We start from the raw sequence: 19,798 nt of genomic DNA on the forward strand, positions 1-19,798 counted from the left end.
TCCTGTAGGAAAGGGGATGTGGTCTGGCCAGAGGGAGGTCCCTGTCAACGGAATGATGCTCCCAGAGCCGTCCAGTCTGGCTGGCATGTCCGCAGCCTCACGCCCTTCTCTCACACATCTGTCCTGTCTCTGGTAGTCGGGCCAGGCGAACGTAGGCACCAGACACCAGCTCTGGGAGGCACAGATGGTCGGGAGAGCGAGTACCAGGAGCCTGGGGCCTGGGGTCTCTCCCAGGACAGCACCCAGAGGGTGCCCTAAGGCTGCCCCTCACATTCCTACATGAGAGACAGACAGGCAGACAGGCAGGCAGGCAGGTAGGCAGGCAGGCAGACAAACTGGAGTGACAGGACAGTGGGGCAGCCACCCGGCACAGGACCGATTCGGGTTCCATCCCTGAGCCCCACCAGGAGTGATTCCTGAGCACCACCCAGTGTGGACCTCCCCCCAAACCATGACAAAATCAGACGGAGAGAAACAAGACCCTCGTCGTCTGCTGCGTTCTTAACTCTGAGACAAGTGGAACAGGGCGAGGAAGCGTGTCTGGAGGTGGCACAGGTGGGGACCGCGCTTCTCCAGGTGCCTGTCACATGCCTTCTTTGCTTTCCACAGGCCCTCCTGAGACTGAGAGGACGTCACCAGCCCAGGCAGGATGCGGGGAGACAGGCTGCACGGTGAGTGGTGGGAGAGGGCCTGGAGTTCGTCGGGGTACATGGGAGGGCACAGCCTTGTCTGTCCCAGTGATGCGACAGGGAACTGTGGGGGCATCCGCAGGGACACGCCCTCTCCCCAAGAACCAGGTTCCGGACTTCCATGTGTTTTAGTAACTTTCTCTGTGGCGCTAGGCGCTGGGTGTGCTCCAGGACTTGGCTTCCTCTCATAGGTCTCCTCGTTGCACCCCCTTGAGGTGAGCAGGGGTGCCCGCTGTCTGCTACTGGTCTTGTTCAGGAATTCAGGGTTCTTTGGCAGCTGTAGGGTGTGTGTTGTACCCAGGGCTCTGTCTCAGTGATGCCAATGAACTGCTTGCTGCATTTTCTCTGCCCAGGAGGGCCAGGTTTGGAGTTTGTTGGCCACCACCTGCTGAGTTGGCCAGGCTGGGCACGTGGTTGACCACTGTTCCCGTCTGTGGAATGTTCTAGGCCCTTTTTGTCCTGTGCGGCTCTGCCTCCCTGTCTCAGAGTTTGAGTTTGGGGACCTCTGTGGGCAGGTGGATGCTGAGTGGATGGACAGAAACGGTGACCCCAGAGTGCCTCAGGCTGTAGGACTCTGCCCCAGACCTCTCCAGGACAGGGCCAGGGCAGGGCAGGGCAGACTGGGGTGGGGACAGTCCCCGGAAAGTCAGGGGTCAGCAGGGAGGAACTCAGCTCTGGGGCCCAGCCTTTTGACCCTGGACGTGATTTCCACCCTCTCGCAGGGGTCCTCAAACTTTTTAAACAGAGGGCCAGTTCACTGTCCCTCAGACCATTGGAGAATCTGACTATAGTAAAAACAAAACTTATGAACGAATTCTTATGCACACTGCATAGATCTTATTTTGCAATGAAGAAACAAAACAGATACAAATACAATATGTGGCCCGCAGGCCATAGTTTGAGGACCACTGCCGGGTCTGAAGGCTCTTTCCAGGGAGGCTGTGAAGGCAGATATGCCCTGACACGGCGCATCGCACGTTTCCCTTGGCCTGGAAGTGCTTTGGGTCTGCCTGGGCATCGTCTGGCCGTGGGGGGAGCACGTGCTGACCAGCTTCCAGCTCTTTCCTGCTCCTGGCAGTACTCTAGAGAGCACATTTGGTGTAGGCACGTAGCTGGTCTGTTGCAGGTAAACAAGTGAACAAGTACCTTAACCTCAGGACTATCTCTAGCCCACAATTTTATTTTTAAGATGAAAATAAAATATTTTAGTTTTTCTGTTTTATTCTGTTTTGTCTTTTGCGTCACACCCAGTGGTGCTCAGGGGTTCCTCCTGGCTCTTCACTCAGAAGTCGTTCCTGGCAGGTTTGGGGGACCATATGGGATACTGTGATTTGAACCTGGGCCTGTCCTGTGTTGGCTGCATGCAAGGCGAATGCCCTACTGCTCTGCTATCTCTGGCCTGCTTTTTTTTTTCTTTGTGTGTGTGTGTGTGTGTGTGTGTGTGTGTGTGTTTTGAGGTCATACCTGGTGGTACTCAGGATTTACTCCTGGCTCTGTGCTCAGGGATCACTCCTGGCATCCTATGTGGTGCCAGGGACCAAGCTGGCGTTGGCTGCTTTCGAGGCAAGGACTTGGTCCCTCTCACAATCCCTGAGATCCCATTTTCGGTTCTTAAAATGAAGTCGCATTGTATTTTCCTAGAAATCTGTCTGTTTTACTTCGCTTCAAAAATGACTGGCACAGGGCCGGAGAGATTGCACGGAGGTAGGTAGGGTGTTTGCCTTGTATGCAGAAGGGCGGTGGTTCAAATCCCGGCATCCCATATGGTCCCCCAAATCTGCCAGGAGCAATTTCTGAGCGTAGAGCCAGGAAGTAACCCCTGAGTGCTTCTGGGCGTGACCCAAAAACGAAACAAAACAAAAAAATGACCGGCAGAGGGCACTTTCCAAGGAATCACTCGGTCACCTCTGAGTGGGTGGGCCCAGCCTCGTGCCCCAAATTATTCTTTCTCTTTCTGTCCCATTGGACTCGGAAGAACGTTCCTCGCCGGATCAATCCAACCCCACCTGCTTTTCCAGAATGTCCTCAGAGCAAGGCCGTTAAAAGTAAAAGTGTTTTTTGTTTGTTTGTTTGTTTTATCTGAACTTCAGAATCCTGTGGCACTTAGAGGTCAGTTTAAGGAAGTGGAGCCTTTGGGCCAGAGCGATAGCAGAGTGGGGAGGGCATTTGCCTTGCATGTGACTGACCGGGCTTCGATCCCTAGCATCCCATCTGTGCCAGAAGTAATTCCTAAGCACAGGAGTAAGTTGAGTACTACCGGGTGTGGCAAAAAATCCCCCCCCCCAAAAAAAACAATACAAAACAAAACAACAACCAAAAAGAATCAGAGCCATAGGACATGGGTAGGGCTCAGGACTTTCCACAAGGAAGATAAAACCTGGGCTCAGTCATTTAGATGCGGCTTATAAGCTATCTGGAGGGAGTCAAGGGGGCACTTTTGGTCATGTCTGAAGCCCTGTAGCCTACATGTCCTCTCCCCTAGATGCAGCACTTTCTCCGATGAGTCTGTTAGTGTTGGGGTGATGGGCAAAGCTTCTTGTCCCTCTCCCACACTGCAATTCTCATCGCACTAAATTAGCCGTGTACCCCACGACCCACTCAGCGGAGGGGCCACCTTGGAAATTAACTGGAGTCTGCCTTCAATTAACTCCAATTCCCCAAAGGGCCTCGCTTTCCTTTTTGGTCGCGGCAGTAATTAGATAGTAATAGGCTGTGTGTGTGTGAATCTGTGCAAGTGTGTGTGTGTGCGCGCGCACGTGTGTGTATGCATGTGTGCATATGTCTGCATGTGCATGAATGTGGCCATGTTTTATGTGTGCATGTGTGTGTGTATGTGTTCTGGGGCAGACATTCTGGGTAAGCGGACATGGGCCCAGGGACTTTTTTTGTAGTCTGTGACTTTACTTTTTATTTTATTTTTTTTAGTTTTTGGGTCCCACCTGGCAGCGCTCAGGGGTTCCTCCTGGCTCCACACTCAGAAATTGCCCCCAGCAGGCTCGGGGGACCCTATGGGATGCCAGGATACGAACCACCGTCCTTCTGCACGCAAGGCAAACGCCTTACCTCCATGCTATCTCTCCGGCCCCTCTGTGACTTTATTTTGATAATGATGATGATGAAGATGAAGATGACAGAAATTGGTGTCATCAGAATATGTCCAGAATAGCCTGAGATGAAACTCTCAATCTCTCTAGTTCTTGACTACAATCATGGTTTTAAATATGAAAAGCTGATTTTTTTTATGGTTTTTGTTCATTCCTGTGGTGTTTAAGGCTCTGTGCTCAGGGATCACTCCTGGAGGGATTGGGGAACCTTAAGGGATGCTGGGGTTCAAACCCGATCAACCATACACAAGGCAAGAGCCCCTACCCAATGCACTCTTTCTCCAGCTCCAGGAAACTGATTTTTTGTTTGTTTGTTTTGGGGTCACACCTGGCTGCATTCAGGGGTTACTCCTGGTGCTGAGCTCAGAAATCGCTCCTGGCAGGCTCAGGAAACCATATGGGATGCTGGGATTCGAATGAGGGTCCGTCCTGTGTTGCCCACGTGCAAGGCAAACGCCCTACTGCTGTGCTATTGCTCTGGCCCCAGGAAACTGATTTTATTTATTTATTTTTGGTTTTTGGGTCACGCCGGCAGTGCTCAGGTTCCTCCTGGCTCTATACTCAGAAATCTCTCCTGGCAGGCTAGGGGGACCATATGGGATGCCAGGATTCGAACCACCGTCCTTCAGCATGAAAGGAAAACGCCTTACCTCCATGCTATTTCTCCCGCCCCGGAAACTGATTTTTAAAAAAAAATGTTTTCTCCCCCAAAAATACTATTTCTCTGGCCCCATTTTCCTCCTTATTTGTGAATTAAAGCAGACGGATAGACAGGTACCCAGAATCCCAGAACCCTCCCCCTCTCCTCCTCCTTTCCTTTACTGTTTTTCTGGCTCCATTTCTTCCTTATTAAAAATCACAAAAAAATCACTTCAGGGGCACCCGAGAAATGGAATTGGGGAAAAGTCACTTGTCTTATTTTCAGCCCACCCCAGATCAAATTCCCAGCCCCATAGATAGACCCTCAAACACTGCCAGGGCTCATTCAGCTGGATATGGTTCAAAGGCTAAACAAACCAAAAAAAAAAAAAGTAAGTTTTGGGTCATACCTAGTCATGCTCAGGAGCTACTCCGGGTCCACTTGGCGATTCTGGGGTATCCATGGGGTGCTGGAGATCTGTTGTGTAAGTAAATATTTTAGGGGATTATTATGTTACTGGCCCTTATCCTGATCGGTGATTGTGCCCTACCCTAGGGTGTGACCTGGCATTCTGCCCCCACTCTAGGGTGGTACCTGATTCTGCTTCCACCATTGGGTGGTGCCTGATTCTGGGGGATAAAAACAAGGGTCTGTGGAAGGCGAGAGGTTTTTGGCTGGAACTTATGCTGAGTCTTTGGACTTCAGTCTTGTCCACCGAATAAAGCTAATATTTCCACAAGCCTGACTGTCTGTGAGCTGTTTACCCGCTGTTTCATCTCAGAACTGTTGGCCGGACAGGGTGGCAGACGCGTGCTCCGAGCTGGAGGGGAAAGACCTCATCCTCCATCCCTCCATCAGTCAACCTGTTCAGGGGCTGAGTTGCAACAGAGATCAAACTGAGTCTCCTACATGCAAAACCTGTGCCCTCTGTCTGTGAACCTTCTCTGGCCTCGACTTTCAGTTTCTCACTCCTTTGTCAGTTCCAGTCTCAGTGTCAGACCATGTAGGTCTTTTTGTTGTTGTTGTTGTTTTGTTTTTGGGTCACATCTGGTGATGCTCAGGGGTTACTCCTGGCTCTGTGCTCAGAAATCGCTCTTGGCTGGGGGGACCATATGGGATGCCGGGGATAGAACCCAGGTTCGTCCTGGGTCAGCCATGTACAAGGCAAACGCTCTACTGCTGCGCTATCGCTCCACCCTTCACCAATCATATAGGTCTTATGTGTTATTTGGTTTCACTGGTTGAGCTTCCAAGCACTGTTTGGAAATTGTGGGCTTGTTGGTTCAGGACTCTGGCCCAATGGTGCTTGGGGGTCACCAGGAACACACATCTGTGGTGCTCCAGGGAATTTGAAATAGATTTTCATGGGGCCAGGAAGAGAGTGCAATGGACGGAGCGCTCGACATTTTTTTCAGTTGACTTAGGTTCAATCCCCAGCATCTCATAGGATCCCCTGAGCCCTGCCAGGAGTGATCCCTGAGCTCAGAGCCAGGAGTAAGCCCTGAGCCTCGCTGGATGGAATGTAGAAGACAAACAAAAATAAATAAAAGTGGATAAATAGAGGAATTGCTTTTATTTTTATTTTTTTTTTGGGTCACACCCGTTTGACGCTCAGGGGTTACTCCTGGCTATGTGCTCAGAAATCGCCCCTGACTTACGGGGACCATATGGGACGCCGGGGGATCGAACCTCGGTCCTTCCTTGGCTAGCGCTTGCAAAGCAGACACCTTACCTCTAGCGCCATCTCGCCGGCCCCAGGAATTGCTTTTAATAGGCTCTAGTGCCAGTGTTTTTTGGGGGCCGCCTTGGGGAGTCTTGGGGTTTACTGAGCTGACTGTGCTGGTTGATCCTCTGAGCTTGGTGGCCTTTTAGGCAACTTCCCCATCGTAGCTGCTGTGTGGTACTCGGTGGTCAGTACTGCTCCGTCTGGAGGTGCTATGTGGCCAAATGTGTGACTGTGTGATTCAGGAGCCGTGGAGCTGTGCGTGTGCGTGTGTGTGCTCCGGGCGGTGGTACCCACTCTTGGTGCAGTGCTCATAGGGTCACATACTTGGTGTCGCCCTTTGTTGTGGTGCTGGGACCCTCGCGCCAGTGCCCCGGATCTCACTTCCCACTCAGGGCATTTTTCAGGGAGCAAACTCAGCCTGACATACAGTTTGCTTGTTGGCGGTGGAGCCACATTCTCGGTGCTCAGAGATCACGCCCGATGGACTGGGGTCAGTGGCCAACAATGGCAGACCCTTGCTCTTACTCTTGCTCCAGTGCTCTGCCTCTGAGCACCAGCCGGGCTCCCTCAGCTGCATCTCCTCAGTGGGCTAACATCGATTTAGTTCTATGCTTTCAGAACTATTTAGTTACTTATTTTGGGTTTGGGGGCCACACCCAGTGATGCTCAGGGCTTGTTCCTGACTCCTGGTTCTGTGCCCAGGAATCACACCTGGCAGGCTCAGGGGGACACTATGGGATGTCGAACTCAGGTTGGCCAAAAGCAAGGCGAATGCCCTCCACGTTGCTCTGTCACTCTCAATCAGCATTTTTAGCTTCAGGGAATAGAGAACAGCCTCAGGCTGGATCTGCAGCTGGAGAACTTGCTGGAAGATGTACCTTTTAATCTTGCTGGGAGTCCCTGGAGAAGCAGGCTGGGAGGGTGTCAGCAGCAGGCCCTCCCCACACTAGCACAGTGCCCTGTGGCCCCACACCTACAGCCTGAGCTCCCAAGTGTGCCCCGATAAGGCCTCGCTGTCCTTGGCCACTGTGGTCCTTGAGCTCCGAGGAAGGCCAAGACCCCCACACCAAGAGTTCTGCCACTGCCAGTGGGTGTCCTGGGTCTGGGCTCTGAGCACTGCCCAGAGAGCCTGAGAGATGAACTTTGGGCCTCTGCAAGGAGGCATGGGCTGGCATGGAATTAGGGGACCGGGTGGGGGCCGCTGAGGGCTGAGCTGAGGTGATGTTCCTGCATGAAATATCCTGGTGTTTGTGCCCCTGGGCCAGGCTGGGCTGGCTGTGGCTCCCCGAGGCCTCCCGGAAACCGGGGGACCCACTTAATGACCCAGAAACTCAGCTCCGCCTTCACAGCTGCTCAAATGTTTGCAGCTACAGCTGCTTTTGCTTTTGGTTTTTGGGTCACACCCGGTGGTGCTCAGGGGTTACTCTTGGCTCTGCACTTTGGGACCACTCCTATTGGCTTAGTGGACAGTAGGGGATGCCAGGGATCGAACCCAGGTCAACCAGGTGAAAGGCAAGCATCCTTTCCTCTCTCTACTTCTTAAGCTCTTTCTAGTCTCTGCTACTTAATCTATTTCCCAAGGGGTTTGTTGGTTTGGGGCTTGAACATGGGCACCCCACACACCCACACCCACACCCACTCACACACACAACAGTTCTGCACCAGCAGGTCGTACCCTGCTAGTGAAATCAATGGGCCTAAATTGACTTCCTTCAAAAATAAATGGACCATATTCAAGACGACCATCATTTCATATTAAAGAATCTCATATGCAGGCCTGGAGAATAGCACAGTGGAGAGGACATTTGTCTTGTACACAGCCAGCCCTGGTTTGATCTCTGGCATCCCATAGGGTCCCCTGAGTACATAGCCAGGAGTAGTAATCCTTGGCCAGCCGCCCCAGGACGGACCCGGGATTCGATCACCAGCATCCCAGAGTAACCCCTGTGCACCGTCGGTTGTGGCCCAAAAACAAAGAAAAAGAAAAAAAGAAAGAATGAAAAAGAAAGACTCTCATACACATTCACAAACTATGAACCTTTCAGGCTTTGTATTTATTCTTGGGTCCACACCCAGCAGTGCTCAGGGCTTACTCCTGACTCTGTACTTAGAGATCAGTCTTTTTTGTTTGTCTGTTTTGTTTTTGGGTCACACCAGGCAGCACTCAGGGCTTCCTCCTGGCTCTATGCTCAGAAATCGCTCCTGGAAGGTTTGGGGGACCATATGGGACTCCGGGATTCGAACCACCATCCTTCTGCATCTAAGGCAAACGCCCTATCGCTGTGCTATCTCTCTGGGGTTGGGGAGACCATGGGGGATGAAACCATGTCAACCCCATGCAAGGGAGTACACTGCCTGTTTCTCCAGTCTCTTCAGACTCTTAGTATTTGCTGTTTGGGCCGCAGCCGGCAGTGTTCTGGAGCTAGCCCTCCTGGCTCTGTGCTCAGGAGCCCTTCCCAGCATATGCTACCGGGGACTGCACCTGAGCCTGCTCTCTGCAGAGCTTGTGCTCGGCCTCTGAACCCGCTCTTGGGGCCCAACTTTAAGTGAAATATCCACTCAGTATTGCCACTTCCCAGACATTGTGGGGACTTTGAGTTGCCTCAAATAGCTGTGTTCACGTCAGATTTGTTTTATTTTTTTAAGTTTGTTTGTTTATGTGTTGGGGCCACATCCGGCTGCGCTCAGGAGTTACTCTTGGCTCTCTGCTCAGAAATCGCCCCTGGCATGCTTTGGGGACTATGTTGAATGCCAGGGATGGAACCCGAGTCTGTCCCGGGTTGGCCACTTGCAAGGCAAGCGCCCTAGTGCTGTACCATTGCTCTGGGCCCCATTTTATTTATTTATTTATTTATTTATTTACTTACTTACTTATTTATTTACTTATTTATTTATTTATTTATCTGGTGTTTTTGGGTCACACGGACCTGCACAGCAAGCACCCGACCTCCTGTATCTCTCCTGCCCTCGTTTCGGTGTTTTCGAGTTGGCACAAAAAGCGAGCGTCCTTCTCCATCACTGGGCAGTGCTTTCTGGCTGGGGCTCACCCTTGGTCTCCACCGACAGGTCCTGCAGGAGGGGCTGCCGGCTGAGCAGGGGGGCTCTCACCATGCCGCGCTGACGGAGCAGCCGGAGGACAGAAGCAAGAGGCACCATGGAAAAAACCAAAACCAAGCAAGGTCTGGGCCCCCTGCTTTGGGGTTCGGGCTCGGGAGTCCCAGATGCCCATGGGGGCTTGGCTTTTCGCTGCCTGGAACACCCCATCTTTGTTACAAGGGAGATTGTCACTTCCTTCCAGGCTTCCAAGAGGGGCGCCAGCAGAGAGAAGGTTCTGTAGAAACAGGGTGTGCCATGTCCACAGATTCTAGCACATGTGTGTCACGCATGTACAACTCACACATATGTGGATTGTGGCTCTGAGCCTGTGGAGTGCTGACCTTTGGGATCTGCTCTGCCTGGCACTCCGACAGCTCAGCTTGTAAAGCAGCTCGGGTCGATCCAATAGGTGCAGGAGGAAGGCCCGGAGTGTCAGGGCGCCTGCTCTCTGTCCTGAACTCTGGTTTCCTCCACGCGGGGCCTCTGGCTTCCCGTGAACTGGCCCTCCCCACACTGTGTTGAGTCTGAGCCCCCTGGCGCCCAGGTTTTGTGCCCATCACGGGCAGACCATGGTGGTAGGGCCCGTGCACCAAGAAGTGAGAACGACAGGCAGGCAGGCAGGCAGGCAGGCACAGCGAAGGGTCCATTCAGCATTCAGCTGACGCACATGTCGCCGGTCTCATCTGCAGGCCCAGGGCTTTCAGAGCATGTCCTGACCTCCTGCCTTTTGGCTGTGTGCCCTCTCCTCACCTTCTTCCACTGGAGTTTTCTTTTCTCTTTTTTTTTTTTTGTTTGTTTTTTGTTTTTTGGGCCACACTCGGCGGTGCTCAGGGGTTACTCCTGGCTGTCTGCTCAGAAATAGCTCCTGACAGGCACGGGGGACCCTATGGGACACCGGGATTCGAACCAACCACCTTTGGTCCTGGATCGGCTGCTTGCAAGGCAAACACCGCTGTGCAATCTCTCCGGGCCCTGGAGTTTTCTTTTGACCCCCTGGAAGTTTTCTTTTGACCAGCAATCCTTTCTAGAACTTTCCAGGATGTTTCCACCAGCCCTCTTCCTCCTCCTTAGAACCGTGTGATCTATGAGTGTATGGATGGGTGCTTGAGTGTAGAACCGTGTGTGAGTACATGTGTGTGCAGAAACTTGTGTGGTTGAGTCTGCGGGTGTAGAACTGTGTGTGTGTCTGTGCATGTCTCTGTGTGTGTGAATTTCCGAACCTTCTGGGTACAGTTCCCCCAACTCTCCTTCCCAGAACCGTGTGTGTGCCCATGAGTGTGTCCTGAAACCGTCCCCTACAGTCTCACCCATCCTTGCACCCTGAAGCTTGCCAGCCTCCTTGAGCTAATCCAGGCAGTGGCAAAGGTCAGAAGTTGGCCAGGGTCAGAGGCAGAAGTGAAGGGTCAGTGGCAGCCTCTTGGGACCAAGTGAGGGCCGAGAGTGGGGTGGTTCTGAGCAGAGGCACCCCAAGAACTGGAGGGAGACTCTTCCTGGCTCCTCTCCTGCTGATTCGCCTTCTTGAGGGGAGGGCCCAGATCATCCATCCAAGACGCAGGGACCTGGGGCCCCTCCCTGCAGAGAAGACAGGGGCGGGTGATGTGGACTCACTGAAGCTCCTTCTCGCCCCCAGGAGAGAATGAACACGTACTGATGAACAGCCCCTCCTCGCAGATCTACCAGGTAGGCACCATGTCCACCAGCTCGGGGGACGCTCTTCTTGCAGGCCGGCTTCCCTGCTCTGTGGGACCTCGAGGAGGGGTGCACCAGAGGGGGGGGGGCAATAGATCCTCACTCTGTTCTTGAGCTGAGACCATGTGGGGCTCACCGAAGCTAACATCCAAACAGGGTGATGGGTAGAGGAAGGAAGGTCCTACATGATATTGAAGCCTGACAAAACGCCAGTTAGAATGTCCATTAGCCGCTCTAGATCCCCAAGCCAAGTCTGTTTGGCTTCCCGCTTCCTTCATTAAAAAAAATATTGCTGGTCCGAGTGCAGTGGTGTTTACAATGAATTGATCACAGCCAGTTACCGATTTCTTTGTTCCTCCTCCACTCCCACTGCTTCACTTGACTAGCCTAAAAATAAATAAATAAATAAATAAATTATTGATTGATTGATAGATCAGATGATTTTGGGCCACTCCCAGCAGTGCTCAGAGACTACACCTGGCTCTGTGCTCAGAACTAGCTCCTGGCAGGCTCGAGAGACCATGTGGGATGCCAGGAACCAAACTGGGTCCCTCCTGAGTTGGCCACATGCAAGGCAAATGCCCTACCACTGTGCTCTCCGGACCCTGGCTTCCTTCTGGAAACTTCCCAGCCCGCAGCATCCCAGCCATATTTTCTGACATGACTGGCATTTAAAGGCCGGCATGCAAGGTCCACGCATGAGAAGGCTCGGCTCAGCTGGGGGCAAGGGCCATCACAAATGCGGCTTACCTGTGCCCTCCCTGGGCTCCTTGGCCTTGCTGAGTGTGGGGCCTCAGAGTCGGGAAAGGGACACAGGGAGGTACATGGTGTGGGGAGCAGGCCCAGGACGAACAGCTCCTCCAGGAGGGTGGATGGCTCAGGGCCATGCCAGTCTGTCGTGTGCGCAAGGCCTACTTCGCCTACACAAGGTATGGCCACACCAGGGCCCCGCAGATGGGCGGGGAGATGAGGACCTTGACACTGGGCTGGTTTTGTGTCAGGACAAGTTGGTCCTTTGCTCGGTGGAGCTGTGGGTTATCTCAGGCCAGGGATGAGGAGTACCACTTTCCTGGTTGCTGACTGGACACCTCCCTGTCCAAGTCCTCCTTTCGTGACACTTTCTTGAGTGCTGATTGGACGGTCCCCTGTCCCAAGCATCCTTCTGGTGCCTCCTCCCACCCCCTCTTCTCTCCAAGTCCTGCCGCTTTAATGCAAGTGTCGTTTTACTCTGTTTCTGATCGCATGTAGGTCAGTCCCCATTGCTGGCTAAATATAGCCGTGCTGGGTTTGGGGAGCCCTTCCCTCCTCATCTCTCAGACCTCAAGACGCTGCTCATGGGGGTGCGAAGGAGCAGAAGCAAGCGGGAAGTTGGTCTCTGGGCTCACGATGCTGAGAACTGATCCCTGTCTTTGCCTTCGAAGAACATCATGCACCCTGGGCCAGAGACGTGAAGGACTGGCCTTGCACGCGGCCACCTGAGTGCAATCCTCAGCACCCCATATGGTACCCAGAGCCTACCAGGAGTGATCCCTGAGCACAAAGCCCAGTGGAAGTCCTGAGCATTGCTGAGAGTGTCTGAATAACCCAGCACCTCGGTGTTCCATGAGCAGGTCAGGGGTGATCCCAAACCAGACCGAAAATCCACATAGGTCCGGGTCATCATTCAATCTGGTACCAAAAAGGATCCGGCTGATTGTGTGGCTGCTCACCTATCTGGTGAGCCCTGAGCCCGCCAGCTCAGATGGATTCATGTGGGTGTCACAGAATCTCCCTGCCACGGATGGATCTGCCACAGGTGGATGGTATCTGATATTTCTTCTGACTGTCCTCGCAAAGTGTCTTCTGCATTTCCAGGGTGAAAGAAGGGCTCATATGGAAAAGGTGTAAGAAACCCTGAGAAAGAAATTCTGAGCCACTGAATTATTCCCAGTTCCTAGAGTTCTGCTTTCAAAGACAGTCAGGGCCTGGAATAAAAGCACTTGGATCAAGGTGCTTGCCTTGCACTTGGCCAGCCCCAATTTGATCGTGGCTCCTCCTATGTGCTCCCTAGCCCTGCCAAGAGTGATCCCTGAGCACAGGGCCAGGGGTAAGCCCAAATACCACCAGGGAAAAAAGAAAGGGAGGAATGAAGAAAGGAAGGAAAGGAAGAGAAGAAAGAAAGGGGAAGGAAGAAAGAAAGATAAGGAGGGAGGAACAGAGGAAGGAAGGAAGGAAGGAAGGAAGGAAGGAAGGAAGGAAGGAAGGAAGGAAGGAAGGAAGGAAGGAAGGAAGGAAGGAAGGAAGGAAGGAAGGAAGGAAGGAAGGAAGGAAAGAAGGAAGGAAGAATGAAGGAAGGAAGAAGGAAGGAAGGAAGAAAGAAAGAAAAGAAAGAAAAAGAAAGAAAGGAAAGAAAGAAAGAAAGAAAGAAAGAAAGAAAGAAAGAAAGAAAGAAAGAAAGAAAGAAAGAAAGAAAGAAAGAAAAATAAAAAGGAAGAAGGAAGGAAGGAAGAAAGAGGAAGACAGGAAGAGAAGAAAAGAAAGAAAAAAGAAAAGAAGAAAAGAAAAAAGACAGACCTGTGTTGACTTCCTCTATTCAGGTCCCAGGGATAGCGCAGCAGGTGAAGCGCTTGCCTTGCACACAACTGGCCTGGGTTCGATCTCCAGCATCCCATCTGGTTCCCCGAGCACCACCAGGAGTGATCCCTGAGCACAGAGCCAGGAATAAACACCAAGCATTGCTGAGAGTGTCCCCGAAACAAACCAAACCAAACCAAAGCCTTCCTCTACTCAGCAGATGTAAGATCATGATGCTTACAGAGACCACGTTCTCCTGCCGCTGTTTGGTGACTTTCATCTCCCACCCGCTGCCAACGTCTCTCATCTCTTGTTTCCACAAACCCTACTGGGCTTCTGCAGAGCCTCCGAGTCTCCGAGTCCCACTTCAACTGGCCATGGGAAGGGGAAGGACAGGGATAGCCATGGCCACACTCACTGCCACCTTCGCTGCTTCTCAGGAAGAGAAGCAACCAGAGCTTGAGGAAATAGCTGTGGGGGTTAGCGGGGATCTCCTCTGGGAGGTCACCCCACAGGTGGGACTGCACCCTCCGTGCTCCAAGGCAGCAGTAGAACTCAGCTGCCCACCCTCACCCATTGCCCGGCAGGGACCCACTGCCAGCTCTCACATGGGCACCCTCCGAGGGATCATCCACTGGTTGGCAGCATCCAAGAACTTATGGACAAGGTCTCCCCTCTAGGGTGGACTCAGCCCAGCTTTGTTGCCTCATCTTTTTTTTAGGGTGCAAACAAGGGACCACCTTTGCCTTCTTGGGATCTTCAGGGGATCTTCCTTTCTCTTTCTTCTTTCTTTCCTTCCTTCCTTCCTTCCTTCCTTCCTTCCTTCCTTCCTTCCTTCCTTCCTTCCTTCCTTCCTTCCTTCTTTCTTTCTTTCTTTCTTTCTTTCTTTCTTTCTTTCTCTCTTTCTCTTTCCTTCCTTTCTTTTTTCTTTCTTTCCCTCGCTTTCTTTCTCTCGTTCTTTCTTTTTTCTCTTGTTCTTTCTCTCTTTTTTCTCTTTCTTTCTCTTCTTTCTTCTCTTCCTTCCTTCCCTCCCTTCCTCCCTCCTTCCCTCCTTTCCTCCTTCCCTCCTTCCTTCCTTCCTACCTTCCTTCCTTCCTTTCTTCCTTCCTTCCTTTCTTTTCTTTCTTTCTGTCACACCCATTGGCGCCCAGGAGTTACTCTTAGCACTCTGCACTCAGAAATCGCTCCTGGCAGGCTTGGGGGACCATGTGTGATGCCGGGAATCAAACCTGGGTCTGTCCCAGATCAGCTGCATGCAAGGCAAACACCCCACCACTATAGCTCAGGCCCGAAACCTTTTCTTTAAGGGCTTGAGAATGCCTGGGTTCTGTTGTTCTTTTGTGGCCTCTGCATGGAAGCTTGTGTCCACTGCAGGGTGGGCTGGGGGTTCGGGGCAGAGTAAGTAGGAGCCTCCAGGAGCTTTGTGCTGGCTCAAGCCGGGGAAAGAGTCACTGTGGCTCAGTCCGGCTCGCTGCTCTCTCTGCTCAGTTGCAGGCCCTCGCCTCGGAGCTCAAAACTGGGTTCACGGAGGCCATGCAGGAGCTGACCCGTATCCAGCACGGGGAGCTGGCTCTGGAAGAAAAGGGCAAGAGCTGCAGGTGCTCCATGGACGAGCGGGTCATCGAGATGAGAAACTCCCTGAACTACTTCAAGGTAGGGGCTCTCGGTCCTCGAGACAAGTGAGGGAACGGAAACACGTGGGTACGGCGAGCCTTGAAAGGGGGTGACTCTCCTTGGCACTGTTCATGGTCTCCTTTCTTTTTTTTTTGGTTTTTGGGCCACACCCAGCGGTGCTCAGGGGTTATTCCTGGCTGTCTGCTCAGAAATAGCTCCATGCTATCTCTCCGGCCCCCATAGACCTATATTTTAAAGCAATTTTCTTTCTTTTTCTTTTTGTTTGTTTGTTTGTTTGTTTTTTGGGGGGCCATACCCAGCGGTGCTCAGGAGTTACTCCTGGCTGTCTGCTCAGAAATAGCTCCTGGCAGGCACGGGGGACCATATGGGATTCGAATCAACCACCTTTGGTCCTGGTTCGGCTGCTTGCAAGGCAAATGCTGCTGTGCTATCTCTCCGGGCCCCAGGGATCACTTTTTTATGTTGTTTGTTTGTTTGTTTGTTTTTGGGCCACACCTGGCAGTGCTCAGGGTTTACTCCTGGCTCTGAGCTCAGAAATCACTCCTGGCACGCTTAGGGGACCATATGGGATGCCAGGAATTGATCCTGGCTCCGTCCTGGGTTGGCTGCATGCTAAGCAAATGCCCTTCCTCTGTGCTATCTCTCTGGCCCTAGGGGTCACTTCTGTCTGAGCCCTGAGCCAGGCAGGTGGGTATGCCTCCCCCACCCATCCTTGTTCATCTCTCATTCACTTATGTAACAAGCAGACCCCCTAAAGCTTCCTCTGGACTGGCCATTGAGCTTCGACTCTCCCCTTGTGCTTCCCTCGGCCTCAGGAGGAGCTGAGCCATGCCATGTCCATGATCCAGGCCATAACCTCCAAGCAGGAGGAGATGCAGCAGAAGATCGAGCAGCTGCAGCAGGAGAAGCGGAGGGAGTCGCGGAAAGTGAAAGCCAAGTGAGCAGCCAAGCGCCAGCCAGGGCCAGGAACACCAGGTGCCTCGATGGGCACCTGGCATCGGCCAGCAGGGTACCCGACTGCCGGGAACACGAAAACTAGGGGACACGAAGGGTTCAGGGCCAAGTGTGATCGGAACAGCTGGGAGTGAGAAAGAAGAGGCTGAAAATGGCATCTTGAATTTTGGTGGTTTTTTTTTTTTTTGAGGAGGGGGCACAATACTCAGGCACAAAGCCCAGCAATATTCAAGGCTTCCCCTGGCTCTGCGCTCAGGAATGATTCCTGGCAGGCTCAGGGGACCCTATGGGATACTGGAGATCTGCGGGTGTCCTGTAAGCCCCCAGAAGGGGCCCGGCCAGCGGAGAGTGGACGAGAGGCTCACGAACAGCCGCACCTTTATTTTTGCGAGGCTCAGATCATAACCACACCTGTAAAAATCTGAGAGAGGTTGATAACAAAAGACCCAAGACGGGAAATTCCGTTCAAAGGCTTTTAATGTGGTTCAGCACCTTCTTAAATAGAGAAGGTACAGGGGGCAGGCAAAAGGCAGTGTCAATCATTCTTTTGGCGCGCAAACTACATTATTCCAAATAAGGTATAAGCACAGTTCAGGCTAAGCGAAACAAAGAAAGTAAATCACTTTCCAAATATGGGAAGTGGGCAGTGGGATAGGGGGCAGTACTTCTTGCAAGTCATGTTGGATAAGCAGTTTCCATGGAAACACCTTGTGACCTTGGGTAGGGGCTGCCTAGCTACATTCCTAAACTCTTAACAGATTTATGGTGGGGCTAGTTTTCAAGAATTAACTTTGTAAAGACAATGTTGCACAAAGACAATAATGAATGCCTTGTTAACTTGAAAAAGTGGGCTAGGGGAGTCTAACTTCATTTCTGGTACCCGGCTGTGTTCCTCTCCTCCGGGCTACAAGGTTATTTACTACTTTTTTTTTTTTTTTTTTTTTGGTTTTTGGGCCACACCCGTTTGACGCTCAGGGGTTACTCCTGGCTATGTGCTCAGAAATCGCCCCTGGCTTGGGTGGACCATATGGGACGCCGGGGGATCGAACCGAGGTCCTTCCTTGGCTAGCGCTTGCAAGGCAGACACCTTACCTCCAGCGCCACCTACCCGGCCCCTATTTACTACTTTTTATGGCTGCATTCTTTCCTGCTAGCTCAGGGCTTTGTAGCAAAACAGCACGTAGACATCTTGCAGGTGCAAGATTAGAAAATGGCAGAGAGGTTTTTGCAAAAGCAGCCACTGTTAGGCCACGGTAACCAACAGAGATCGAACCAGGTTCTGCTGCATGCAAGGCAAGCAAACGCCCTTCCTCCCGCCCCTGGCACCTCAAATTTTTAGTTCAACAGTAAAAGTATGAGAAGATGGGGCAGAGGAGAGGGCTTGGAGGGCTGGAGCTCTTGTGGGTAGGGCTCTGGGTTTGATTGATACTACCCTGGAAATGACTCCTAAGAAGAGAGTAGATCCCCACATGCCGAAGGATGTTGTTCCCGAATAAATAAAATAAACACATATGAAAAGACCTATTTAAATGAATGATTTAGGGGGGTTGGAGAGATAGCACAGTGGTAGGGTGTACTTGCCTTGCATGCAGCTGCCCCAGGACAGATGGTGGTTCGATTCCCGGCATCCCATATGGTCCTGAGCCTGCCAGGAGCAACTTCTGAGTGCAGAGCCAGAGTAACCCCTGAGAGCCGCCTGGTGTGACCCAAAACAAAACAAAATAAAACAAAAAAATTAGGGGCTAGAGACACAGGACAGACCATAAAGACACTTGCATTGCACACAGCTGCCTGTATTCAAGCCCCCACACTCGTCTGAGCACCTCCAGGTATGGCCATCAAACCAACATAAATTTAAAAAAGATGATTATTGGGAAGGGAGATGGGAAGATAGGAAGAGAAGCCAGCAGGTAGAGCACTTGCCTGGTATACATCGGACCTGGATTCAATCACTGGCCCCCACAAGGGTCCCCTGAGCACTGCTGGGTGTGGCCCCCACCAAGAACACTAGTCATGATTGTTGGGGCTAGACAGACAATCCAAGGGTTAGCACACTTGCCTTGACTTCTCCCGACCTGCCTTGCATCATATCACTCCCCTGAACACAGCTGGGAGGGCCCAGGAGCTCCAGGGCCCCCAGGAAGAATGTGGATAGCACTTGGCACCCTTAATTTCATAGGCGGCCTCTGGCTGAATCAGCCAAGAATTGTGGGGAGTGGCCTCCAGCCCCAGGGGTGCTGCTCGGGAAATCCATTCCCTTAAAAACCACAACTGGGGCGGAGAGATAGCATGGAGGTAAGGCATCTGCCTTTCATGCAGGAGGTCATCGGTTTGAACTTCCGGCATCCCATACGGTCCCCCGTGCCTGCCAGGAGCAATTTCTGAGCCTGGAGCCAGGAATAACCCCTGAGCACTGCCGGGTGTGACTCAAAACCCACACACACACACACACACACACACACACAAAAACCCACAACAACTATTTGTATAGGGGAGGTAGCCTAGTTGGGGGGGGGTTGTGACTTGGCTGCCTGAGCCCTCTGTTCAATCGCTAGCACTGCCAGAGAGTAAAAAAATCAACTTACCAAAAATAAGCACATAACAATAATGATTGTGTGTGAGACCGGGATGGGCAGTGATGATTTTGAATTTTTAGAATTTTCTAGATCTGGGGGCCGAAGCAAGAGCACAGCAGCAGGGCGTTTGTCTTTCACACTGCTGATCCAGGATGGACCTCGGTTCAATCCCCAGTGTCCCATGTGGTCCCCCAAGCCAGGAGTGATTTCTGAGCACAGAGCCAGGAGTAACCCCTGAGCATCACCGGGTGTGGCCCAAAAACCAAAAATAAATAAATAATTTGTTTTTTTTTAGATCTGGGGCCTGATCAATAGCACAGTGGGGAGGACATTTGCCTTGCAGGCAGCCAACCTGGATTCAATCCCAGGCATCCCATAAGGTTCCCCTGAGCACTGCCAGAATGATTCCTGAGCACAGAGCCAGGAGTAGCTCCTAAGCACCACCAGGTATGACTCAGGTCAAGAACAAAAACAGGGGGCCGGGCGGTGGCGCTGGAGGTAAGGTGCCTGCCTTGCCTGCGCTAGCCTCGGACGGACCGCGGTTCGATCCCCCGGCGTCCCATATGGTCCCCCAAGAAGCCAGGAGCGACTTCTGAGCGCATAGCCAGGAGTAACCCCTGAGCGTCACAGGGTGTGGCCCAAAAACCAAAAAAAAAAAAAAAAAAGAACAAAAACAGACAAAACTCTCAACCAGGCTGAATTAAGTCACTCACCACAGAACATCTTCCTGGCAATGTTTTTGTTGTGTTTCTGACCCACCCTGAGGTGTGAGGGGCTCCATCCCTGGCTCTGCATTCGGGGAACCAAATGGGGCGTCAGGGACTGAATTCAAGTCAGCCTGAGCTAGGCAAAGGCCTTAACCCCAGCACTGGCACTCAGGTCCCTTTGCTGCTCTTAATCTTGTTTAGGGACCAGACCCAGCAGCTTGGGGGCTGGATCCTGGGGTTGCTCAGTGGACCACCCTGCACCAGGGATGGAGCCCAGGGTTCCTGCTGCAGTGCTCTGAGCCCCGATCTGCCTCACTGCTCCTCTCATGGAGGCACACAGGCTTTATGCTTTATTTTCTGCTTTTTGTGGTCCATTCTGTGGAACCTTCTGAATTTCTTGTCTCTGACGGTTCTAAGTCACAGAAATGG

General features: G+C 52.2%; 1 protein-coding gene across 1 annotated transcript in view; it reads left to right on the forward strand.

Moving 5' to 3' along the window:
* Positions 1-621: 621 nt before the first annotated feature.
* ARHGEF33 (Rho guanine nucleotide exchange factor 33) overlaps positions 622-19,798 on the forward strand; it is a 46,487-nt gene continuing 27,310 nt past the window's right edge. Inside the window, exons 1-5 of the mRNA XM_049784298.1 lie at positions 622-671; positions 9,226-9,338; positions 10,886-10,935; positions 14,986-15,150; positions 15,948-16,069. Of these exons, the coding sequence (XP_049640255.1) occupies positions 9,314-9,338; positions 10,886-10,935; positions 14,986-15,150; positions 15,948-16,069 (362 nt within the window). The 5' untranslated portion in view covers positions 622-671; positions 9,226-9,313. The remainder of the gene's footprint in view (positions 672-9,225; positions 9,339-10,885; positions 10,936-14,985; positions 15,151-15,947; positions 16,070-19,798) is intronic.

Source organism: Suncus etruscus, chromosome 12 (assembly GCF_024139225.1).
Source record: "Suncus etruscus isolate mSunEtr1 chromosome 12, mSunEtr1.pri.cur, whole genome shotgun sequence".
Classification (NCBI taxonomy): domain Eukaryota; kingdom Metazoa; phylum Chordata; class Mammalia; order Eulipotyphla; family Soricidae; genus Suncus; species Suncus etruscus.